Source organism: Euleptes europaea, chromosome 11 (assembly GCF_029931775.1).
Source record: "Euleptes europaea isolate rEulEur1 chromosome 11, rEulEur1.hap1, whole genome shotgun sequence".
Lineage (NCBI taxonomy): Eukaryota > Metazoa > Chordata > Lepidosauria > Squamata > Sphaerodactylidae > Euleptes > Euleptes europaea.
In genome coordinates, this window is record NC_079322.1 from 24,856,066 (window position 1) to 24,882,857 (window position 26,792).

The 26,792-nt window shown below is 46.2% G+C and overlaps 1 protein-coding gene across 1 annotated transcript in view; it reads left to right on the plus strand.

The window, feature by feature from the left end:
- Nucleotides 1–5,387: 5,387 nt before the first annotated feature.
- DCLK3 (doublecortin like kinase 3) overlaps nucleotides 5,388–26,792 on the plus strand; it is a 37,161-nt gene continuing 15,756 nt past the window's right edge. Inside the window, exon 1 of the mRNA XM_056857435.1 lies at nucleotides 5,388–5,472. Coding sequence (XP_056713413.1) covers nucleotides 5,388–5,472 — 85 coding nt within the window. The remainder of the gene's footprint in view (nucleotides 5,473–26,792) is intronic.

Below are 26,792 nucleotides of genomic sequence, written 5' to 3' on the forward strand. Positions count from 1 at the left end.
TCTTGGTGGCCAGTGACACATCCTTACACTTCAAAATATTTTCTAGCTCCTTCATGGCTGCCCTTCCCAGTCTTAATCTCCACTTTATATACACGTCATTATTATTCAGGCTCTGGTCAGGAAATGAAAAAAAGCTATTATGCTGGGCAGCGAAGAGGGGAAGAAGGGAACCACCTGCCTTGGAAAGACTTCTGTGGCCTCTCTTCCAATCCCTTTCTTCCCCAGCAATGAGACAGAAGAAGAAGAGTTGGTTTTTATATGCCGACTTTCTCTACCACTTAAGGAAGAATCAAACCGGCCTATAATCACCTTCCCCTCCCTACAACAGACACCTTGTGAGGTAGGTGAGGCTGAGAGAGTTCAGAGCAAACTGTGACTAGCCCAAGGTCACCCAGCAGGCTTCATGTGGAGGGGTGGGGAAACCAATCCAGTTCACCAGATTAGTGTCTGCAGTTCATGTGGAGGAGTGGGGAATCAAACCCGGTTCTCCAGATTAGAGTCCACTGCTCCAAATCACTGCTCTTAACCACTACACCACGCTGGCTCTGAAACTTTAAAAAAAAGTCAAGGCTTTTCAAATTGCTAAGTAAAACAGGTTTCATAATGGTGAAAGAGAATGGTTTCGGCCGTCATAAACTTGCAAATCTGCTTGGCTTTGGCAAATTGGCAATAGCTTTTTTCTTCTGTATGTCCCTCTAGGTTTTAAAGGCTAAAAGCATCCCTGGGAAGTGTGATTTAGCCTGGGACTGTGGCTCTGAGTCAGGAGGGGATTTAACCCTTCCCCCATACTGTTGTCACCACTTCTAAATTGGAAGTGGGGCTTCTAGGCCATCTAGTCTAATCCCCTGTTCAGTGTAGAATCACAGAAGTTAGAGCGTTGCTGATAGATCTTATTTATTTACTTTATTTATCCTCCACTGTTCTCCCCAGTGGGGACCCCAAAGAAACTGACATCATTCTCCACTCCTCCATTTGATCCTCACAGCAACCTATGTGAGATAGGTGAGGCTGAGAGTGTGTGGCTAGTCCAAGCTCACCCAGCAAGCAAGAGTGGGGATTCAAACATAGATCTCCAAGATCCTAGGTCAACGCTCAAACTTCTTCACCATGCTGGTTTTGTGGTGTTTTATTTTTTGTTACTTTTTGTAACTGCCATTGGCCATATGCAATAAAAACTGAACTGAACTATAGAGTTCCAGCTCCCCAAACTTAGTTCATGGAGGATAGGGCTATTCATGGCTACTAGTAAAAATGGCTACTAGTCACGATGCATACCTATTCTCTCTAGTGTCAGAGGAGCATGCCTATTATATTAGATGCTGTGGAACATAGGCAGGATGCTGCTGCAGTCGTCTTGCTTGTGGGCTTCCTAGAAGCACCTGGTTGGCCACTGTGTGAACAGACTGCTGGACTTGATGGGCCTTGGTCTGATCCAGCATGGCCTTTCCTATGTTCTTATGTCCTTAGTTCCATTGTCAAAGTGCACTCACCATGAGGTTGTGTCTCCTAATGTTCAACTGACTTAAATCCCCCCACCCACCCCCAGCAGTTACTTTTTTGTGGGGTGTGTGTATGTGTGCGATGGGATAAAGGAGCAGAATGAGAGGCTATGGCAAGAACGGGACCGGTGGAGAAATATGAGAGGGTAGAATTCTTTTCACCACTAAAATAGTCCCTGCTGCCTGTAATTTTTCACAGACCTTTAAGCACCTCAATCAATCAATCAATCAACCAATCAACCAATCAGCATCCCAGATCACCATGACATAGTCATGGTTCAAGTGTAAACCAGTACATAGTCACTGGATTTATTTCACTAATTAAACCTTCCATGATGAGGCAGGTACAGAACAAAAGAAGGAAATGGAAAACCACTCTCTTGTGCTTTAATGGCAACGTGAAGGGCAGACGGGGTGGGGGGGCACGCGATGCTTTCTTTTTTACTGTGGTAGGGGAGCCACACCTGAGAGATTTCTATTTATGCAGAGGATTCCTGCCAGGGAAAGGTCAGAACAGCATGGGACGGTAATGTGACCAGGAGATAACATGCTGTGGCGTTCTGGCTCAATTTTATATAAATGTAACAGACGCATGAAAGGCAGGCATTCAACAACCCAGCAATTCAGTTCTGCGGAGAAAGGCTTCACCTGATGAATTCTTGAACCTCATGTAGCTGTTGAAGATAACATTTCTGTCAGGAAAAAAAATGGAAACCCAACAGCAGAATGTATTTTATAAAAACAATATGTGAACGCTGAAATCTGATAGTGTTTCCTGACTTATTTTCCCTTGACGGGCACCCATCTTCAACAACTGCATCACAGGCAAATAACTCAACAGGTTAAGCCAGTACTGCATCTCCGGAGAGGGGGACAGCTGCCCTTCCTACCTTCTGGATTTTTGGGGTGCAGCTGGGATTCAGTGGTACAGCATCTGCTTTACATGCAGAAGGCCCCAAATTTAATCCCAGGCAAGGTCTCGATAAAATGATCTGGTGATGGGAAAGCTCCTTTGAGACAAGTAGACAAGACTGACCTGGACAGACCAATGGGTCTGACTCGCCATGAGTGGGGTTGCCAGCTCCAGGTTGGGAAATACCTGGAGATTTTTGAGGCGGAGCCTGAGGAGGGTGGGGTTTGGAGAGGGGAGGGACTTCAATGCCATAGAGTCCAATTGCCAAAGTGGCCATTTTCTCCAGGTGAACTGATCTCTATCGACTGGAGGTCAGTTGTAATAGCGGGAGATCTCCAGCTAGGACCTGGAGTTTGGCAACCCTATTAATGGATCCTTTAGCAATGGCAAGGACCAGTTTTACACTAGATGACAACATTGTTGTGACTACTATGAGGATCTGAAAAGAGGATAACAAAATAACAGCGTCATTCAGAAGTGTGTCAAGTCAGGCAGGGTGTTTCTATCACCTAAAATCCCTGTGTTGCTTTAGCCAGGTGTTATAAGAGTACAAAAGGGCAGATAGGGTTGCCAGCACCGGGTTGGGGAATTTTGGGGGCAGAGCCTGAAGAGGACAGGTTTCGAGAGGGAAGGGACTTCAATGCCATAGAGCCCAATTGCTAGGGTTGCCAGGTCCCTTTGACACCGGCGGGAGGTTTTTGGGGTGGAGCCAAAAACCTACCGGCTGGAGATCAGTTGTAATAGCGGGAGATCTCCAGCCAGTACCTGGAGGTTAGTAAGCCAAAATAGAGACCTCTGTGTATAACTGTAGTTACTCCCAATCTAACACAGATCAACCATACAAAATATAGCTAAACAACAGACTGTATTATACAATAACATTGACAAACACATACAAAAAGTCCTATTTCTTAAGCATAAAGACACAAAGTCACAATATTCCAAGGTTTCCAAAATTCACTGTCCTAAAGACAGACAAAAAGTCCAACAGATACCAATTCTAGGTTTTTTTCCCTTCTTCTTTCAGGTGTGGATTCCAGGTAAGTATTACTCTTTATGCTTAATTTGCAGTGGGTAGCCATGTTAGTCTGTCTGCAGTAGTAGAAAAGGGCAAGAGTCCAGTAGCACCTTCAAGACTTAACAAAAATATTTTCTGGTAGGGTATGAGCTTTCGTGAGCCTGAAGAAGTGAGCTGTGGCTCACGAAAGCTCATACCCTGCAAGAAAATATTTTTGTTATCTTTAAGGTGCTACTGGACTCTTGCCCTTTTCTTTATGCTTAAGAAATAGGACTTTTTGTACGTGCTTGCCAATGTTATTGTATAATACAGTCTGTCGTTTAGCGATACTTTGTATGGTTGATCTGTGTTAGATTTGGCGTTCCTATGGGAGGCGTGGAGACTTTATTGTGAGAAGCAATTTTTAACGGGACCGCTTAAAGGATATTCTTTGCTTTAATCCCTTTGATAACTTTGGATTATGAAAATATTGTCGAAGGCTTTCACGGTCAGAGTTCATCGGTTCTTGTAGGTTATCCGGGCTGTGTGACCGTGGTCTTGGTATTTTCTTTCCTGACGTTTCGCCAGCAGCTGTGGCAGGCATCTTCAGAGGAGTAACACTGAAGGACAGCGTCTCTCAGGGTCAAGGGAGTAGGAAGATTAATATATAGTCAGAAAGGGGTTGGGTTTGAGCTGAATGATTGTCCTGCAAAAAGTATCAAAGGTAATGTGCAAATTCACTGTCCTAATTAGCACATTACCTTTGATACTTTTTGCAGGACAATAACCCAACCCCTTTCTGACTATATATTACTCTTCCTACACACTTGACACTGAGAGACGCTGTCCTTCAGTGTTACTCCTCTGAAGATGCCTGCCACAACTGCTGGCGAAACGTCAGGAAAGAAAATACCAAGACCACGGTCACACAGCCCGGATAACCTACAAGAACCAGTGAACTCTGACCGTGAAAGCCTTCGACAACACGGTTACACAGTTTGGATTATGAATTTATTAATGTTAAGCTATTGAATTAGTAATTAGATGAGAAATCAAAAAGGGCAAGAGTCCAGTAGCACCTTAAAGACTAACAAAAATATTTTCTGGTAGGGTATGAGCTTTCGTGAGCCACAGCTCACTTCTTCAGATACAGCTAGAATGTGAATCCATCGGTCTTTAAGTAGAGGAACAGTATGTAAATGTGAATAGCAGGCTTGATGGGATTAGGTGTGATATGCAGAAGAGTCTGTGATGTCCAGGGGAGAGATGGGTGTGGAGAAATCAGCATTGGTAATGGGCCATGAACGCAAGGTCTTTATTCAGCCCAGATAAATGCATTGACCCACTGTATAATTAGATGAGATAAGTCTGTTAATTGTAAAGTGTTAACAGGATAGGGATTAGAGTTGTTAGCAAAAGTATATAAAAATCAATTTAGGATGGAAGAGGGTGAGGGTGGGAGTCGTTTTCTATTTTAACTGCTATAATCGTTGACGTTTTAGTATCTTGTTTAATTTTAAACGACCGATGTTTTATGCGTATGTTCAAGTTGAAAAAATAAATAATAAAAATTTCATTTAAAAAAGAAAGAAAAGAAAGAAAAAAGGTTTGGCGTTCCTGGAGGTTGGCAACCCTCGCCACGAGGAGACCCCCGCGCTCCACTGGATTTGGGGGGAGGGAGGGAGGGACGGAGGGGGAAGCGGATCCAGCCCAGCGGCCAGCCAAGGACCCTCCCTCTCCCAGCCGCCAGATCCAACGCGCAAACACGGTCTGCAAAGCCAGCGCCAGCCGCGCTCGACTCCCCTGCCGTCCCCGACGCGCCCGGGCGGAGGGAGCCCGGGCAGCCCCCGGGGAGGCGGGCGGGGAGGCGGGCAGGGCGTGGCTGGAGGGGACCGGGCGCCTCCCGGCTCTCCGGAGCGCGCCGCCGAGCAGCAGCCCGCCGGGCGGAGCGGCCAGCCAACGCCGCCGGGAGGGGAGGATGCCCGCCGCCGCGCCGCCGCCGCCCTTGCACCCCGCGCCGGGCCACAGGGGCTCCTGCGGCTGCCCTTACCCCCACCACCCGGGTGAGTGGCCCCCCCCCCGGCGCCGAGAAGGAGGCCTGCCCCCTCGACCCCCACCCCACCCCACCCCTTTCCCCTGGAAGGGGCCGACCCGCCGCCCTCCCACCGGCTTGGGCCGTTTACGCACTGGATGCGCATTTCTCTCTCTCTCTCTCCCCCCCCCCCGTCCCAATTCTCCAAACTCGGCATGGGGGGCTCGCGGTTGAGTCTTTGCCATGGATGCCCGGGGTGGGGGGGTCTCGCCTTGGATTGGCCGCTCTCGAGATGCGCGTTCCCCCCATCCCTATTCTCAAAACTCAACAGTAAGCCCATGCTGTTAAGTATTAATGGGAAATGATGTGTGATGTATACAATGAGAAAACAATAAAAAAATTATTTAAAAAACCCCCAAAACTCAACAATAAGCCCCCCCCCCCATGCAGAGTTTTGAGAATTCGGATGGGGAAAATGTGCATTTAGAGAGCGGCCCATCCAAGGCAAAAAGCCCCCCATGCACAAATGGCCAAGAAGCTTGGACGCTTCGCTGCGTTTTCTTCGCCCGCGCGTCCCTGCCTCGCCCTCCCCCGGGCTCCGCTCATACCTATTTGCATTGGGAGAGGGGAACGTCCCGAGTCAGGCGCCTGGATCGAGGTGGGTCGGTGGGTTATAGCTGGCCCCCTTCTCTCCTGTCCCCGCTGGGCGCTCAAGCCCCCCCCCTGGCTATCTTTGCTGTGGCTCCCACCCACCCCCCGATCCCGGAGCGAGAGACGAGGTGGCGCTTGGGGTGGGGGGTGGGGGGGCTCGCAACAGGAGGCTGGAAAGAAAGAAAGAAAGTCTCGGCGTTGCGTTGCGCGCGTCGGGCGACGGCTCTTTTTTGGGGGGGTGGGGGGAGAAGGGAGACTATTTGCAAAGGGGGATCAGCCAAGGGGGGCGGGATCTGGTTTGCTTGGGGGGTGGGGGGGCCTTCTGGGGTCCTCCGAGAGGCGAAGGGAGATCTCCCCGGCGGCGGGTCTTCTGGAGCCCCCCGGAGTAGCCTTGCCTCCGGGGCGTGGGTGGGGAGAGAAGCCCCCAGTGGCAGGGAGAACCCACGGGCGACGTTTCTCTTCTGCTCAGCTGATCCCGCCTGCAGGGCACGCAGAAGAGAAACGTCGCCCGTGGGTTCTCCCTGCCACTGGGGGCTTCTCTCCCCACCCACGGGGAAACCGGCATTAAAACGACGCAGCAGATCTCTCCCAAAGCGGCGACAGCTAGCTATTGGTACTGCGAAAGATGACCGGGGGGGGGGGGTGACCTAGGTCTGCAAAATGCTTTATTGGGTGGGGGGGGGGGAAGGAGAAAGCGGATAGAGGTGTTTCCCACGCAGGGACGGGCGTGTGGATTTCCCCTGTTGCTAGGGCAGCCGCCTATACCGGCAAGGATGGGGGTGCTTCCACTTGGCAGGTGTTCCCCTCGTTTCTCCGCCCCTGGTCCCCCCCCAGCAAGGGCCGTTCCCTGCCAGCCCTCGCCTTCAGGGTCTTGTTTTTCTTTCTTTTTTATAATTTTGTTAATTAATTTTCATAACGCCAAACAGACATATGCGATGATAATGAGATTAAAAAAAAAATTGAAAACCTAACATGCAAAAGAGTGTCTGTGTATCCGAATTGGTACATTCCTGGCTACAGAATTGCCGGGTTTAAAAAGAGACCCCTTCGACCCTCCGCCCGCCTTACAAAAGTGACCCGTCACCCGAGTTCCAGAGAAGGGTCTAAACCAGTGGTTCCCAACCTTTTTTTGACCAGGGACCACTAGGACTTTTTTGTTCGGTGCAGGGACCCCAAGGTTCAAAATTAAAATTCAGAGAATTTGAAAATAAACTTTAATCATAACTGTGAGTTAAACATTAAACTTAGAATAATATTTGAATATGTTTTTTTATAATAGAAAACTTTTAATCGAAAAGATTAATTTATTATGGGTTTATAACTTTGTTTCGCGGACCTTAATTTAGTTCTCGTGGACCCCTGGGGGTCTGTGGACCCCCGGTTGGGAACCAGTGGTCTAAACAGTTTTTAAAATATCTATTAACAGTAAAATATAAAAATATTACAACGAGCTTTGCCCACGTTTTTTTAAATTCTTCCATATCTTTTCCATGTAGGAATTCCGTTAATTTGGCCATCCTCATATACATCCATAATTTCTCTCTCCAGTCATGAATTGAAGGTTTATTCAACCAACAACTGATTTCAATTCCCGGTTCTCGTTTTTTTTTTTTTTTTAAAGGACGCCTCTTGAGTCCCTTTTGTTGGACAGGTGTGCCTTTCCCCTTATATCTCCGCAGTGAAAGCTGCCAGGGAGTTACTTTGGGGGGGAAAGCTGAAAGCTGGTGATTCAGGGAACTGAGTATGCATATTGCTATAACTATGTTCAATCTCCAATTAAAAAAAACAAACCTTAAAAGACCCTGGTGGCGGGGGAGGAAATTACCCCGGTGGGGAAAAAGGCTGCTGTGTGGGCGGGACCAGAGAAACCCAAACTTTCCTGCTCGTCCAGGGGCGAGAACGCATGGTCGCTTTAGCTTCCTTTCTTCCCTGTTTCAGCCAGGATTCAGGCAGGATCGAACGCATGTGTTTCGCCAAACGTGCATTTGATCCTGGCTGAATCCTGGCTGAAACAGGGAATAAAGGAAGCTAAAGGGACCATTCGTTTTCACCCCAGGCCATGCTGTGATCTTTCCTTTGGAGCAAAGCATGTGCCGGGGGAAACCTGGGACACGCGTTGGTGCACCATGACGCTGTGCCAGTTGTGTTGCCAACTGTGGGAAGGGAAATCCCTTGAGATTTTTGGGTGTGGAGCCTGGAGAGAGCAGGGTTTGGGAAGGAGAGAGACCCTAGAGGGGTAAGATGTCATGGCGGCCAGCTTCCAAAGCAGCCATTTTCTCCAGGGGAACTGATCTGTGTTGTCCAGAGATCAGTTGTGATTCCTGGAGATCTCCCGGTCCCACTTGGAGGCTGGCAACCCTGTGCTGTGGAGAAGCAAGAAGAAAGCCTGCTTCCCAACAGCGTTGAATCCCTGAGCAAATAACCTGTGAAGAAATTGATAGAGAGACACTTTCCCACTCCTCCTGTAATATTAGAGCTTAGGATTGCTCTGTGAAACTGGTTGGTGGTAGAGTTAAGGACACACAAAAGGAAGGCCTGCTTCTTCCAGAAAGTAGCTGGCAGTTGGCGTAGATGGGTTTAAAAGTGGGTTGGACAGATGGATGGAGGGTAGGTCTGTCACTGGCTAGTAGCTGAATGGGGTCTTTGGGTACAGGGGCAGAATACTTCAGGTGCTGGGGGAGTCGTCTGCAGGTGGGCTTCCCTGTGGCTTTCTGACTCTGGGAAACAAACAGCTGTAACAGATGGACCACTGGTCTGATCCAGTAAGGCTAATCTTACGTTCCTTGCAAAAGTGGTTGCTCCCGTGATATGGACTTCAGGTCCATTTAACTCCCAGCCCAGTGATGTAGGCTGGAATGAGTGTATCTTGCTTCCCATCCCTGTCCTGAGTTTTCCAGAATCCTACTATTTTAATTAGCGAAGAAGTCATTTCCAGTTCTCTGATTCATGAGAGCCAGGAGATCCATCCTCCCCTTCTCCTTCTCCCTGGTAACTCGTAGCAATTGGATATGGTAGTTGTCCAGCCTGTGGGCTGGATCTGGAGTGGGCAGAAGGTAGCAAATCGTCCCCCAGTGGGCCACATTGGGTATGGTTGATGGGTTTCTTGCAGAGGCGCTTTAGTGGATATTACTTAGCTCAGCAACGTACAGGCAATACATTCTTTATGAAGTGATCCTGCAGATATACTCTTACTTGTCATCTTAAATACACTTGGCAGACGATTGGTATGCTGAGGGGGGGAAGCAGACTACAAAAGAGTCTGATTAAACTGTCCCTGGGGTAGTTAATCCACCCCTCACATTCTCTTTCTTGACCTAAGGTATGGTGTCAGCACCTTCTCATTAAAAAAAGGTAAAGGTCCCCTGTGCAAGCACCGGGTCATTCCTGACCCATGGGGTGACGTCACATCCCGACGTTTACTAAGCAGACTTTGTTTGCGGGGTGGTTTGCCAGTGCCTTCCCCCATCATCTTCCTTTCACCCCCAGCAAGCTGGGTACTCATCTGACCGACCTCGGAAGGATGGAAGGCTTGGGCCGGCTACCTGAAACCAACTTCCGTTGGGATCGAACTCAAGTCGTGAGCGCAGCTTTTGACTGCAGTAATGCAGTTTATCACTCTGCGCCACGGGGCTCCTCATTAGCATAGACTTTTTCAGACTTTTCAAATTTTGGAGCTGTCCCTTTTAAACTTACTATACTGTCCTCTTCCACTAAACTTGACACTTGTAATAAGAACATAAGAAAGACACTGCTGGATCAGACCAAGGCCCATCAAGTCCAACAGTCTGCTCACACAATAGCCAACCAGGTGCCTCTAGGAAACCACAAACAAGACGACTGCAGCAGCACCATCCTGCCCGTGTTCCACCGCACCCAAAATAATAGGCATGCTCCTCTGATACTAGAGAGAACAGGTATGCAGCATGACCAGCATCCATTCCAACTAATAGCATGAATAGCCCTCTCCTCCATGAACATGTCCACTCCCCTCTTAAAGCCCTCCAAGCTTTAATCCACTGCACAGATGGTCATATGGAGTCAGGTGGCTGTTGCTTCATGTGGATATCCGCTGATTGGAATATTAATCCTGACAAAGCCATTAGAAGAGAAGTAGATTGATATATCTGATCTCTCCACAAGACCCGTGCTTTGTAGGATGGTGTGGTAGTTGTTTTTGAAATGAGGAAAGGTGGATAATGCGTCACAGATTGGTAACAAGGTAAAAATACGCTCTGTTTTCATTTGCGCAACTTCAAATTTGACAGCTGTTGTAAAAACCTTAGTTCTTTGACTTTTTGCTTTTACATCTCATCACAGCCAACATCCGTTTGAGCAAGGAACACAGTGCTTTGATAATTTCTCTAAAATATTATTTTTAAAGTTTATTAGCCCTGTTGTTATGGTACACCTTGTAGCTTGTGAATTGGGTGTCCCCTAAGCAAACAAAAAATTAGGTAAGGAAGTGTTGCAAGAAAAACATAACTTTTAAAATGTACCTTGTGTTCGAAAGGGAGGGCCACATGCGGGGTTTGCTGTTAACGATAGGACGTTTTAGAGGTCATTCATTCATAGGGTTGCCATACGTCAGAAGTGACTTGATGGCCCTTAACACACACAAGGAAAATATAGCCAACCTTTAAACTTTCTGCTGTTCTTGCCCCACCTTTCCCCAAGTTATGGGAAATTGCAATCCTGAAGTGGGGGGTAGATCCTCGGTGGCCAGGAATGGTGGAGCCGCACCTCCTCCTCAGAGGCTTCCCGTCTACTGCGGAGACAAAAAAAGTATTTTTAAAAAGAAAGAAAGGGAAAAAAAGGGGGAAATGCCCCATAGCACAAAGCGAGGCTACGCTACCGAAAAGGGTGGTGGAGCCCCGCCGCTGCTCAAGGGGGTGTTCCTGGGGTGAAAAGGCTGCGGAAGCTGCCTAAAGGCAGCTCTATCACTGGGAACGCCCTGGGAACACCCCCCCCCCTCCACGCTGGCTTGGCTTTCCCTTCTGGGAAAGCCCTGCCAGCATGGCTGTGCTGATGGCGGGGGCCGGCGTCACCTGGAGACTGACAGGTTTGCCCCCACTTAGATGCCACCTTATTCTGTAACAAGGTGTCACCTACACTGGCACGGGGTCACCCCGGCTCCTAACAAGCTTCCCCCCCCTTTCAGGTCCGCCTGTGAATCTCCATATTGAAAATCTGCTGAAAATAATCATATGGTTGAACTCAAGACTTGAGCTGAGAATACTGAATGATCTTCTAAAACAGTGGTTCCCAACCTTTTTTGGACCAAGGACCACTAGGACTTTTTTGTTCGGTGCAGGGACCCCAAGGTTCAAAATAAAAATTCCGAGGATTTGAAAATAAACTTTAATCATAACTGTGAGTTAAACATTAAACTTAGAATAATATTTGCATATATTTTTTATAATAGAGAACTTTTAATTGAAAATATTAATTTATTTTGAGTTTATAACTTTGTTTCGTGGACCTTCATTTAGTTCTCGCGGACCCCCGGTTGGGAACCAGTGTTCTAAAATGAAGGAGCACGTTTGGGATTCCAAGGGTGTTTGGGCTGCGAATGTGTTTGCACTGTTAGCATAAAACAAATGCACTCTAGACAACCAAGGAACAAACAGCAGGCGTTGTTGAAGACGCTACTACTAACTGTGTGTTTCCTCGGTCAGGCATATTTGTCTGCTAGAAAAGGCTTAGATTATTTGTTTTCACTCTCACTTTGTTCCCTTGGTATTCAATAATTAATTTTGCTAAGAAGGTCGCCAGGCCTCCTATGCCCTACAAGACTGAAAGAGGACAAGACACCTGCCGTCACCGAACATGTGGCAGAGTTTCTGATGATTGTCATCAAAAATAAAAATAAGAGGGTAAAGAATAAACAAACAGTTTAAAACCAACCGAGGTAATTTGTAGGCGCTGGGCGACATTAACTGGAAGGGTGCCGGTGTTCGCTGCAGTTCATATCTGCTGGCTGGATGAATGTATTATGGTTTTTAGATTGAAGTGTTTTAACTTGATGGCTGAGTCTTGGTCAGTTGTTGTTTGTGAATCCTTGCGGGTGCCTGTATTTATGCTCCCTTGTTGCTATTTTACTATGCCAATAAAGGTGTCTGAATCTGAATCTGACTGAAAGAAGGAAGGTGGTGATAAAAAGAAGCGGAGATGCTCAACGCTTCCTCTAACCATTAGTTTGCCATGATGTCTGAGTCACACAAACTATGGTTAATGCTGTATTATGGTTTAATTATAACCATGGTTAATGTGTCCAGTGGTGTATCATACCCCCCCGCCCCCGATCTGATTTCAGCGTTGCCTTGCCAGCCAAGTTACTTCCAAAGCTTGACATATGGTCGGGCAGCAGCTTTCAGTGTAATCCAAAAGCTGTGATTGGAACTAAAAACTGGGGCATCTCTGGTGTGTTTGCAGATAGCGTGGCAGCAAAGGCTGCGTTCCCCCCAGCTGTATCAGACATGTAGGCTGTCTTCCCTTACAAACTTGTAGGAGATCTGGCGATGATGGTCCATGCTTCCGTAAATGCAAGGCCAGAGCATTGTCCATTTCCATTTATTTACTAGCTCCTTTGACCAAAGGTCTTGAGCTTAACCATGACAATGACACATAATACAACAGCAAATAATCAATTTACAGTACCGAACATATACTTAAGGTCAAAACACAGTAAAATATAATTACTAAGCATAGTTACTAAACATCATTAAAACTATAACAATCAATATATTCCCCTGAACACCTCATTGAACTGAGATCATTCAAATCACAAAGTTTGATCCAACATTCAGCTTGGCCTACACACTTATTTTATTTTGACGTTTAAGCGACATCACCTCCGCCAAAAATCTTGCAACAGAACTAGTAATATCAGGGTGAATATCTCCGGCCAGAACATTGTAATGCTCTCTTGTGTGCTAGCTATCCTCTGCCTAGCAGCTCTTACCAAACATGACCTTGTATAAGACTGTAATAAAGACAGTTGCGGCCTGGGCAGGATCCTATCTTAGAAATAACCTTGGGTACCCAAGGATGGGTGAAAAGAAAATATGTATAAGTCTATGTATAAATACTGAAAGTATAATTTATTAGAAGCGCTATGTAAAATTTAAATTATTTAAAAGCATTAAAATAGCACAATGGCATATCCTGAGGTTGATAACTAACCACATACCAAACGCTTTTCGGCCTCTGGGGCCTTCATCAGTGGTTAATTAAAACCCTCTCTTAAGCCTGCACACATTTACAGAAATACATTAATGAATACAAATACAAAAAGTTCAAACCCAACCAGGCATGTGTATATGTTGTAAATTCTATTCCCAATTACTCAAACATCTGGTATAATAGGTTCTTGTTGTAATACTGGTTAGTATAAGTCTCTCATATACTATGTGTGCAGGTATCAACCTAGTAAAGCAGGTTGCGAACTGCCTTGAGCCTTGTAAGCGATGAAGTGGGGTGTAGAAAACTGAAAATAAATGAAATGCAAGGCTCTATGAATCTTGGTCATAGTGAATGTGGGGTCCGGGAGTAGGGTTGCCAACATCCAGGAAGTAGCCGGAGATCTCCTGCTATTGCAGCTGATCTCCAGCCGATAGAGATCAGTTCTGTTAAGTCTGCGTGGGCAGGATTCAAGAGGTCGGAGACGGAGTTCAATGCAACCAACGTTTATTGTAGGGTAGAACAGAACTGGGGATACATTGGGAATGGTCCTGCTTATATGCCCCCCTTGCCGCCTGTGGCCGCTCCCCCCTGATCTGTGATAGGGGGGGAACAACCTTCCCGTGCCCAACGGCGCACACTGGCTTAGGGCCAATAGCGCGGCCCGGTTTCGGCCAATGGGGCGAGCAGGGCTAGGAGCCTTTGCCCAGGACTCAAGCTCCTAGGATTTCCCCCTGCTTACCTTCTAACACATACATAACAAGTTCACCTCTGGAGAAAATGCCCGCTTTGGCAATTGGACTCTATGGCATTGAAGTCCCTCCCCTCTTCAAACCCTGCCCTCATTAGGCTCCGCCCCAAAAACCTTCCACCAGTGGCAAAAAGGGACCTGGCTACCCTACCTGGGAGTCTCAGCACTCTTAGCAGGTATAAGTTGATAGGCCACACCAGAAGTGGTTTGGGGAAAAGAGTTGGTTGTGTTTATGGAGTGCCAGCCAGATTGTAATGGGCAAACCTCGCCATTAGCTAAATTTACTTTGACAATATTCTACATCCTCAGCTCCCATGAACATTTTGGTCATTATGTATTTCTTTTAAAAGTAGCTGGAAGAATACTCCAAGTTTTTCCAACTTCATGTAAGATTTAGTACACAAAAAAGAAAAGATCCTCTGGAATATATTTGCTGCTGTTGTGATGGTGGAAGTTTAAAAAACTGGACAATTCACCCCTCTTCCATTCGTTGGGGTTTTGTCCCGTATGATAATTTTCAGTCTGATCTCTTGTCTGATTGAACTACAGTCCTATGTTTTATACATCCTTTTTCATGAAGAAACATTGACCAAATTATCCCTAAAGCAATTAAAAACATCCCAGTGAGAACTAAGAAATTGGTATAAAACATAGCCTACATTGACTCTTTATGTATCTGAGTAAAAAAAAAATCCATAGCGGAGACGGTTTCCAAGGAAATACTTCCTAGCAGCAAGGGGAAGGGGCAGCCGAGAAGAGGCAGTTTAGCTCAAAAATTACAATATGTGCGCTATGACTTTCCCCCCTCGGATGAGTGGATAGAAACCGGCTGAGTGTCCCCTTTGTATTTTATTGATTATTTTATAGTTCATAGTGAAATCATTCTGTTAACAGTGTGTTTAAGGTTGCAGAAGGTACCCCTTCATAGTTTCCTTTATTGACTTTTCATTTGTTGTGTCCCCTCCCTCCTCTGGCTCACTTCTCTTAAGGCAGTTCGGTGAAGAGGGAACTTGAGCGGTTCACTTTTGGATGCATGAAGAGGGCCTCAGGTTGGCATTTGGGGATGCAGCAGGGGCAGGGATGAGTAGCTGGTGTGTCTGTGTTGAATGTTCACTTTCCATTTTTAAAAAACTTGTCTCTAGGGTTAGAATAATAATAATAATTGGTTTTTATATGCTGACTTTACCACTTAAGGGCTTACAATCAAACCTGCTTACAATCACCTTCCCTTCCCCTCCCCGCAACAGACACCCTGTGAGGTAGGTGGGGCTGAGAGAGCGGTGACTAGCCCAAGGTCACCCAGCTGGCTTTACGTGTACGAGTGGGGAAACAAATCCAGTTCACCAGATTAGTCTCCGTTGCTCACGTGGAGGAGTGGGGAATCAAACCTGGTACTTCAGTTCAGAGAGTCCACCTCTCCAAACCACCGCTCTTAACCACTACACCATGCTGGCTCTCCATACAGGTACTTTCCCACCATGTTGCACGGGACGAAGTCAACTAGCACAGTCTGTCAACAGTAAGATTAAAGACTGGCGTGACCAACAAACCCTTAACTTTGTGTATTTTAAAAAGTTGCATGACATAACTTCAAGGAAAACGCATGAAGGGTTTTCTTTGATTTCACAGTCGTGCAAGGTGACTTCATATTCTGCAGTGTTCCTGGCTGCAGGCCTGAACGTTGGCACTCCGTATTGCTTCTCTGAAATATATTCGAATAAGGAAGTTTACGCTAACAACATACCTACACATTCCTTTATTCTGCAAAGAGCTGTGCAGGGGCTGAGAGTTATTTTACTCATAACGGGTTGCGTAGGAGGGTGTTGGAGACTCGGGGATTATCTGAAGGAAAGGAAGTGGTAGTGGATTGGGCAAAGGGTAGCTTTTTACATGATCCATTATGTTGAAATAAGTTACCATGCCTTTAACCTAGTGCTGTTTTATTGATTTGATTGGCGGCTTAAAGCAATTAAAAGCAAGGAGGGAGTCGGTTGGACTGGAATAAATAATAGTGTGTGCTATCACGGATTGTGCCATGTCAGGGATGGTTGGCATTTTTAGCAGGCTGCCAGTTGATTAGGGCCATTTCTGTACAGGTTACCTGCCTCGAGTTGAGTGCTTTTGGGAGACAGGTTTTTTACCTTCTGCCCAGCATTATGGTGCATTTGTGCACCTCTGGGGGTTTCCTGGGCTTTTCGAAGATCTTTTTCAAGCCTGCTTTGCTCCAGAGCTTTGGGAAAGGTCGCAGTAAAACCTTGATGGCTGCTGTGCGGGCGGGACACTTCAGATTTTCCAGCCCACATAGCAATCATTTCCCCTGACGTGGGGCTTTTCTTCGGTTCTGGCCCCATACTACTTCAGTTTATCTGCTGATTTCTGCATGCATTTTTGTGCCTGAAGAAGAATTGGTTTTTATATGCCGACTTTCTCTATGACTTAAGGAGGAATCAAACCAGCTTACAATCTCCTTCCCTTCCTCTCCCCACAACAGACACCCTGTGTGGTAGCTGCAAAAGCCCTGGTGGCCCAAAAGAGGGGGGTGGCCACTTCTGGGGGGCTGGGGCAGGTAGGGTTGCCAACCTCCAGGTACTAGCTGGAGATCTCCTGCTATTACAACTGATCTCCAGCTGATCGAGATCAGTTCCCCTGGAGAAAACGGCCGCTTTGGCAATTGGACTGTATGGCATTGAAGTCCCTCCCCTCCCCAAACCCTCCCCTCCTCAGGCTCCACCCCAAAAACCTCCCTCCGGTTGCGAAGAGGGACCTGGCAACCCTAGGGGCAGGGCAGCTGTGGGGAAACCTGCCACGTGGAGGCCCCTGTGGAAGCCATCCACATCTGGTTTTATTGTCGGAAGTATTTTCTCTGCATACACGTAAGTTGCTTTGAGCCCATATTCTTTCAGCTTAGAAATATTTAAATAAATAAGGTTGAAATAACATGGAATTTCTCACCTATGTAAATATTTACCTGGGTAATCTATTGCCCTGCTTTCCCCCCCATTAGGGAACCCAAAGCGGTTTGCATCAGTACCTACAATCTTAATAAGCAAAATGCAATTAATAAACACAACCCCCACCCCAGTCACATACTGGGCTCAGGTTCTGAATCCAGTGGTTGGGTCACTCAGCGGCCACGTAAAGAGTCCCTTGGCTTGTGCCTCTGGTAGGGTTGCCAGGTACATCGTCGCCACCGGCGGGAGGTTTTGGGCGGAGCCTGATGAGGGCAGGATTTGGGGAGGGGAGGGACTTCAACGCCATAGAGTCCAATTGCCAAAGCGGCCTTTTTGTCCAGGTGAACTGACCTCTATTGGCTGGACTTCAGTTGTAATAGCAGGAGATCTCCAGCTAGTACCTGGAGGTTGGCAACCTTAGCCTCTGGTCACGTCCAGCCTTTTATCCCTGCAAGCAGGAAGGAGGCTGAAGCACAGTTGTCAGGTGTTGTGATGAAGCTGGCCAGATGTTTCCCAGTAATTCTGCTCCTGTGCTCTGTTGAGGCATACACATAAACTTAAAAATTAACAGGTTTTAAAGCAATGTGCGCTTGGATTGCTCCTTGCTTTCATAGCATAGTTTTATTTATTATTTATTATCTTAAATTTCTATCCCGCCCTCCCCAGCCACAGCCAGGCTCAGGGCGGGTAACACTTAAAATCATCCTACAGTTAATCATACATATTCATTAAAACAATAAAATCAAATAGCCACGCTAAAACAATAGAACAATAGATGGAGCTCCATAAAGGGAAGTCGCTGCTGAGAGATATTGCAGCCAGATATTCCCCCTAGATAGTAAGCTCAAATAATAGGATGGGAGGAAATGAAGATCATGCCAATTTCTTATAAAGCAGAAAATGGGCTGTTCAATGCACTTGTATATGTGAACAAGCGGTGCGTGTGCTTCACTCCATGGAACTGTTTCTACACAGCCCCCTTTTCCTGATACCATTAGAAATAACCATTTCTGTAAAGAACGAGGGCTGTACAGTAGCTGTGTCAAAGGGGGGGGGGGAGCCTGAACTCTGCAGAGGAGTTAGGGTCCCTTCCAGCATTTCAGATGTGCCTTTTCTACTTTATAGGATCTCGGCATTACCCACATTACTACCGTAATGTCAGGTTAGCCATATGCTATGTGATGGTATCCTGATCTGAAGATGCATGATAGAGGTACACTTCTGAAGCTAAGGCGGGCTTGGCCAGCCAGCAGCTGAATAAGAAACATCTAGAAGAACATTGCCCTGGAGGAAGCGCGTAAGAATGTAAACATAATACAATTTATCCCACTTACATATACAGTGGATCTGGGATCACCAAAGCAGTTTTCATCACAAACATCACAATGCCTTCCAGAATATCTTATTTCACATGAACATTGGCCTGTGAACTATAATATTCTGCTACTGCTTTCCCTCCATGATTAGGGTTGCCAACCTCCAGGTAGTAGCTGGAGATCTCCTGCTATTACAACTGATCTCCATCCGATAGAGATCAGTTCATCTGGAGAAAATGGCTGATTTGGCCATTGGACTCTATGGCATCGAAGTCTCCCCCCCAAACCCCGCCCCCCTCAGGCTCTGCCCCCAAAACCTCCTGCCAGTAGCAAAGAGGGACCTGGCAACCCCATCCACGATCGCTAAATCAGGCTATATCCCCAGTATCTGGGCCCATTTATTCTTTCCGTGTGTATTTCTCAGTCAACTGCAGAACCTGGAACTTCAGCTACCTCATGTTTCTCGCCAGCGTCCCCATGATAGAAATCCATATCTCTTATGATTCACCAACTAGGATAAGATTATGCCACCCTCCCTCTTTTCCTGTGACCTCCCCTGATGATCTGCGGTAAACCCCTTGCGGCAGGACGGTTTATATCATCTTGCCAATGAAATTAGCTGTAGAACCTGGCAGGGGATTGAACAGACGCCTTTAGAACCTGCTTCTGTTTTAAATCAGGGGGAGATGGCAGAGAGGTGGTTGGAGAGGGGAATGTTTTATCTGAGCAGGTTTAAAAGCCCTAATGCTTTTGGAAACAAACAAGCCGGGCAAGTCTCGAGGGTGAACTTCCTGCGTTCTCCTGACTTCCAAAATAAATAGTTTATACGAGGCCGCATGTTGTAATTAATTCAGTAGCGCTCGAAAGTTCTTTATCTTGCTTGGAAAGTAATTTGCTCTATTGAAAATGAAAATCAGGAACATTTCCCAGCTTCCTTCTCTTGTGAGTGTAATTTTATGTCGTCTTAATTATGGCACTAATGCAAGTAATTACTTAGACATGTAATGAAGACTTTCAGTAATCATTCTTAAAGCAGAGTCTGTTGTTCCAGAAGAATTCAGAAGACTGAGGGTTTTTGGCAATAGGGGTTGGAGTGTAGCCTGTAGTTAGGTGTAACAGATTCCAGCCACTGTTCAGCCGTTACCTGTCATTTTGGGCTCAGAAATGGCTTTATATGGGAGTACTGAGCTTAGTGGCAGAAGAGAGAATCTCAGGTTTAAATACATTCCCTCCTCATCCCCCTTCTGATAGGAGTTTTGAAGGGGAGGCAGTTAAAGTCCCCCTCCCCAAGTGCTGCGTGTAGGTTGGCCCAAGCCATGAATGTTACTGGGTGGCCTTGAATGAGCCACTGTGTCTCAACTTAAAACTTCCTTGCAGGGTGCTTGTGAGAATTAAACGAGACATTTCATATACGTAAATGAGTGTAAGCTGTGCTGAGATTTGGGGAAGTGTGGAATACCCATATGATTAATGTGTGTGTGTGTTCTATGTAAAAGCCTAAGTGTTCTATGTAAAAAAGGTAAAGGTGGTCCCCTGTGCAAGCACCAGGTCATTCCTGACCCATGGGGTGACGTCACATCCCGACGTTTACTAGGCAGACAATGTTTACAGGGTGGTTTGCCATTGCCTTCCCCAGTCGTCTATACTTTACCCCCAGCAAACTGGGTACTCATTTTACCAACCTTGAAAGGATGGAAGGCTGAGTCAACCTTGAGCCAGCTACCTGAAACCAACTTCTTTTGGGATCAAACTCAGGTCGTGAGCAGAGCTTGGACTGCAGTGCTGCAGCTTAACAATCTGCGCCACGGGGCTTCTGAGTTCTGTGTAAAAGCCTATTTTTAATATCCTAAGATGTGCTTACTGCGTCTGTGAATCTAGAGAAAAATTTGCTCCTACTAAAAGTAAATGATCACTTTTCCAATTATTTGTCCTGTGGTCTGAAATTAAGTTCTGGAAATTGAGCTGATAAGGTTGGGAGCCTTTAGCATGCTAATAGGTAAACTTGATATTTTCCTAATGTAAGTCACCTTGTTTGGTCGTACTTGACCTTTAGCTGCCTAGCTTTTATTACCTAGGCTGCATCACAGACTCTTCTGTTTTTGGAGTTTCAAATTGAGCGTGTGTTCTAGCATTCTCATAAACTATTCCAAGTGTGGTTGCTTTCGGTTTGCAAGAGCCACTGGAGATGTCACATCAGTGCTTTCTTCGGGCCAAACAATGCTTGCAGTAGAGAGAAGCGGCATATAAAAACCAACTCTTCTTCCTCAGTTTCTTGTGATTTTATTAAAAACGTCAGAAGTGCTGTAGTGTATAAATAAATAAAAGAGTAGCCTGGTTGTCATCACTACAACAAAAAGCCAACCTCTAACCCTAACCTGTCTTCCCAGTTTCTTATGATTTCATTATTGCTTTTAAAAGCTCCATTTAATTGAATATTGGAGCCAGTATAGACAGCAGCTGGATAAGAATTGGATGTATTTACCACCACTGAAGGTATAAAGTATGGATGTATCTACCACCATTGAAAGTAGGTAGGTAGGTAGGTAGGTAGGTAGGTAGGTAGGTAGATAGATAGATAGATAGATAGATAGATAGATAGATAGATAGATAGATAGATAAGTTTATTTGCGGCCCTTGGCCAGATAAAACAAGATACATGGACTAAAATGGTCTTACTGACAAAAGTTTACAGTCCGAGTCTTAAGTCACTTAAAATAAATAAATAAATAAATACATAACATCCAAGTTACATCTGCCATTTGGACTAAGAGACTGCTCTGTGGCAACGAATTTTCATTGCAGCCGTTCAGAATTTTGCTTCCTGAGAGGTGATTGAGGGATTATCTCCTTGTAGGAGCTTTTCTATCTTTTCTCTTTCCCTGTCAGGTCCCATTCTCAGTATGAGGGGCTCAATAAACTTAGAATGGGGTATAGTGTAAAAGTTACAGTTCAGGAGAACATGTTCAGTGGTTTCTAAATCCCCGGATTTGCAGGGGCATAGTCTCTCTGCCCTGGGTATCTTCTTGAATTTCCCCTCTAACATAGCAGAGGGTAAGGCTGCGCACCTAGCCAAGGTAAAAGCCCTTCTATATTTGTTCATCTCTTAGTAACGGAGATAGGCTGCCGGTGCAAGGATAAATTTGGAGTGGGGGGGAGCCATAAATAGGGGCACTCTTGCTAGATCTACTTGTCGCTCGATATCTTTAACCCTTTGGTTTACACCATTGAAGGTATAAAGTTAGGGTTGCCAAGCGCCCGGTGGCGGCAGGTAAAATCCCGGGTAAAATCCCGCGGTTAAAATCCTGCAGGTAAAATCCCTCCGATCCACCGGGTTGCCTACCAGCTGATGGCTGACGTGCACTGTGTGCACACGAGCGCACGTGTCACTTTCGGGTAAACCGAAAGTGACGCGGATGCTCTGGCAATCTCAGATAAAACTCTATGGTTTGGCCAAGATCGCTAGAGCATCCGTGTCGCTTCCGGGTAAACCCGGAAGTGACGTAGGTGCGTTTCGTGGGGTGCGCATGCGCGTTACGCCAGGCACGCTGCAGCCACAGCCCTGGAAAGCTCCCACCAGTGGAGCTACGGGGCCTGGCAAGCCTATATAAAGTTGACATATAAACCAGCAATGACATCTGTTTGTTATACCACACAATATATTCTGATGAGAAGTGATAAGGGTTGTACTTCTGAGGATCACCAAGACACACTGCAGTGAAATCAAATACTGAAAATACTGGGTGCCACAATGAAATTTCTAGGCACCATAGCCACCCAACATCTGGGATTGGTTAGGCCCTGCCTTAAATATGATTGAGGCAGGAAGTAAGTAGGGAAGTTGTGCTGGGGAAAAAAGTTGCAGAATCCCATGGACAGATTCCAATTTCTGAAATAAGGAGCCCGAATGTTGAACTGCCCCACCTCTATAAGGGGTAGAATCCCAAATCGTTTCTAGATTGAAACTGTGAATTGTTTTGACAGGTTGAAAATAACACTTCATTGGGCAGGAAGAATTGTGCCAGGCCATGGTCGCAAAACTTGCTGCTGTAACCTGTCAACGGAGATGGCTCTTCCTTCCCCCTAAAAACTTGAAACAATGTGATGGCTCCTATCATTTTCATCACATACCCTCACTCCACTAGCAAAGAGAGAAGCTGACATGGGTTTCCAAAAATAATGAGCACAAATGGGGAGGAGCTGTGGCTCAGTGGTAGAGCATCTGCTTGGCATGCAGAAGGTCCCAGGTTCAATCCCCGGCATCTCCAGTTAAAGGGACTAGGCAACTGGGTGATGCGAAAGACCTCTGCCTGAAACCCTGAAGAGCTGCTGCTGGTCTGAGCAGAAAATACTGACTTTGATGGACCAAGGGTCTGATTCACTATAAGGCAGCTTCATGTGTTCAAATGGATATATGTGAGGTGGGAAGTACCCTTCTTAAATGTCAGGAACACTGAAATAAAGTTAACTTGAAAATTTGCTTTCTTGTCTTGAGTTCATGAACTACTACAAAATTTGGGGCAGTAGGCAATGCTTCACGCACATTGTACAGGTTGAGTATCTCTTATCCGGACTGCTTGGGACCAAAAGTGGTCCGTGTTTTAGATCTTTCTGTATTTTGGAATATTTTGGAATTTTTGCTCATACGTAATGAGATATCTTGGGGATGGGACCCAAGTCGAAACACGATATTCATTTATATTTTATATATACTTTATACACATAGCCTGAATGTAATTTTAAACAATATTTTTAAATAATTTTGTGTACATTGAACCATCAGTGATGCTGCTAAGGGCCTGTGAATAATGCCTTCATGCTGGCTCAAAAGGGCTGGTTTTCGGATCAGTCCAGGTATCGGATGTCCGGATAAGGGATACTCAATCAGTGTGACATTTCTGGTATCTGTGGGAGTGTATTAGGTTGGTTAGTTTTTTAAGTGTGCATTTTCCTCTTTTTCAATACACAGTGCTGTTTACTTCCTTAAACCTTCACGGCTTGCCATTTTCTGTCCCAGAGCGAGAAGGCAGGTTTCCAGTTCTAAGGTGTACGTAAACCATGCCGACATAAAACTCACTCGCTGTAAAAGGATGCCTGTGATCACATTTTGTTTCCATCTGACTAATTTAATACACTTGTTATTTAGCGTCCTACCTTCTTTGCTCCTGCTTTTGTACCCGTCTCATACACACGCAGCTTACGCTGGCGTTGCAAGTTGCCAGAGTGAATAATTTACTTAAGGAACAGGAGATCCAAGTCAATATAGTTCTAAAAGATTCAAGTTACAAACCTACAGATAATGGCTGTTCATGCATTGCAAACCTGGGCACGTTACGTAAGCAAACCATGACCTGGACTGAGCACAGTCCAGGCACGCATATGTAAAAGAGATGCTGTTCTTTTAGTTTGCATTTATACATACTTCTGTGCAGTGATTTGTGAGTCTGTCACATTGCAGCTCTTTGTGCACTATAATTTTAGCTGTGCCAGGGCTAATATAGTTTCTTGAGTTTGGGGAGTGGGGGATCGACGCTTCTTGCTGTTTTCTCATCAGGCCCATGAATAATTTATTATTGATTTGTTTAAAACATTTTTAGGCCACCTTTTCACCCAATTTACACTCCTAGGGTTGCCAGGCCATGCAGGAGTCTGAGAGGGGGCATGGGGGAACGCTGTCAGCGACTGAGTGATGTCACTTTTGGGGAAAACTTGGAAGTGCTGTCAGGTCTCTCTAGGAATCTTTTTGTGCCATAGAGTTCTGTTACAGTCCCCACCTAATCCAAATAGTTAACCAAAATAGGGGGAAAAAACAAACTCACCCCCCCCAAAAGTACAGGGAACGTAAAGGTTGAGCTGAGAACTAAAAATTATTTTAAAATATATTTATATATTTATTAGGTATACACAATAAAATGGATAAAAACACTGGGCCTGGGCAGCAGGCCACATATAAAATCACAAGTATAAACTGTTACAAAAATTATCAACATTGTTGATGATATGTCAAATATAAATGACCAAAGACCGAGTGCGTTTTGGCCTCTTGGGCCTTCCTCAGTGGTCAAAGTCTACAAAACATGATTATTCCAAAACATATCCTGAAATGCACTTTACAAGGCATTTTATCTGAAATTTGTAAACCTTATATTAATGTGAATTAATAACACCAATCGTAGGTCTTTCAATGTGGTAATTTGCTCACACACTTATCTGGCGCAAAAAAAATTACGTCTCTGGATGTGTTGTAACATCAACAAGTGACAAAATTTATTAGCCACCCCGTCTGTTTTTTGAGTGTGTGAACGTGCTATTTTAGCGCTAAAACACTAAATAAATAAATAAGAATGAAGAGAGAGGCAGCCAAGAAAAAGATCTGGCGATTCCTCACCCCCCTGCATTCAGGTAATGAGTTACCTGAAGCAGGGGTGGGGAGCACTGGATCTTTCCCTTGGCTGCCTCTCAATTTTTATATATTTAGCGTTTTATTGCTAAAATAGTACTTCCACACAGACAAAAAGGTGGGGGGTGGCTGGAGAATTGCGATCATCATGGTGTTAGAGAAATAAGCAGGTTTGCCTGCTTATTTTGCCATATGCACACAAATGGCATATTGAACGGAGGCTTGCCATATGCAAACAAATGGCATCGATTTGAACGATTTGAATGGCATCGATTTTAAATTCTAGGCAAAACAGCATCAGGAAAACACAAGGAAAGCGTGGGGTGGGAGCGGGGTGAACTCTGAGGGTTAGAAAAATCATGTGTAACTCCAACGCAGAACTGAGTCTGTCTGGTGGAGAACGCGAGTCATTTATACCCAGGTATAAATGGCCATAGCCATCTAAACCATAGAGCAGAACAGGGGGTACAGTTTTAATTAAGCCTTGAGGTCATGCTGCAACAGCAAATGATGCCACTTTCCTTTGCATTGTTGCCACACTGAAGACAGGTGTGTGCAGAATACAGATGTGCATAAAATTTCTAGCATATTTTTGGGCTGCAGTTGTTACGGAAGAGTTTCAGTTCTCTTTCTGATCCTTATTTCACAGAACTAATAATTTATTTGAATTCTCTGCTTTCCCTGGGAGATATAACAGGGAAATATTAATTTGGGCTGCTGGGGGAAAAAAGTGGGGGTCATGAGTGCCGCCCCGGGCCCTGACCAGTATACTTGAAAGCAAAATAGAGAACTGTGTATGTACCCTTTTGATTCCAGCTTTGGTGGGATATGGCTTTTTTGCTGGTTGTAACTTAAGCAGTTATTAATTTAAGTTAAATGCAGAAGAGATATACTTGCAGTGCATCCCTGAGCGGAATGCCAGCACCAGGCTTAGGAGGCTACGCAGCGCTGCCGACTCCTAAGGAGGTTTTGGCCTGGCCGAAACCTCTGCCTGGCGCCAAAAATCAGTGCAACCCACATAGGGTTGCATGGGAGATAAGCCACCTAAAAGGTGGCGTGTCTAAAAGGTGGTGTATCTCTGCAAAAATAAAAGGGGGCGTTCCCAAGCCATAATGGCTTAGGAGGGCACCTAATGGTGCCCCTGCCCCCCAGCTGGCGCTGGAACGCCCTGGGAACACCTCCCAGGACACTGTTACGCCCTGGGAATGCCTTCTGGGTCGTCGCTGCGGCCTTTGCTGGCGTCTGGACGCCGGCGGCAGGCTCTGGCAGTGTCTGGGCCCGTGGGCGGCCCTGCACACTGGTGCCACAAACGCCGGCGTGCACCGCCCAGACGCCGGCGCTGTGGACCCTTGTGCCAGCGGAGGCCTCCGTCGGCCTCCAAAGGCCTTTGGGCGCAGCCACCGGCTCTTCTCAGGAATGTGCTGTTAGTGCTTGCAGTTCCCTGAAATTCACTGTTATAGGCTATTAACGCATGGCCGTTTAATCCGGAAATCTCCCTGGCATGGTGCGATTTAACTCTGTAAACACACACGGCCTGCGTGTTCGGCCCGGCCCATCCCAGAGCTTCCTCGAGTTTGTAAGTTCCTCTGTTATTGCGACTTTTTAGCAACCCCGCTACAAATGCGAGAGCTTGCCAGAGCACAAGCTTATGAGTCGGCTCCCTGACTCTCCCCCTCCAACCGGCACTGGCTTCCCCTCACCTCTACCTGGAAGGAGGCGCCCGTCCTGCCGTCTCCGTTGGGATGACACAGTGGAGGCGTGCAGAGCCATGCCGCTGCCTCCACCTGCCTCCCCGCCGCCGGCTCCCCCTCACCTCCATTGGGACAGTGCGGTGGAGGTGCACGGGGCCATGCCGCCCGCCTCCACCCGATACCGGAACCCCGCACCTCTCTCACTTCCTGGCGGCACGCCTTATTGGTCTATGTGTTCAATTTTTTGAACTCGCGATCCAAAGGGGCGCTACAGAGGAGGGACAAACTCTCCCTAAAGTAGACCATGCGTTAATGGCCATAATGTTTCAGCTCTTTATTTTATTTCACTTTACTTCACTTAATTTCTGGCACACCGTTCAGAAGAAAGCCAAGCAAGGTGGCTTACTGTTTAAAT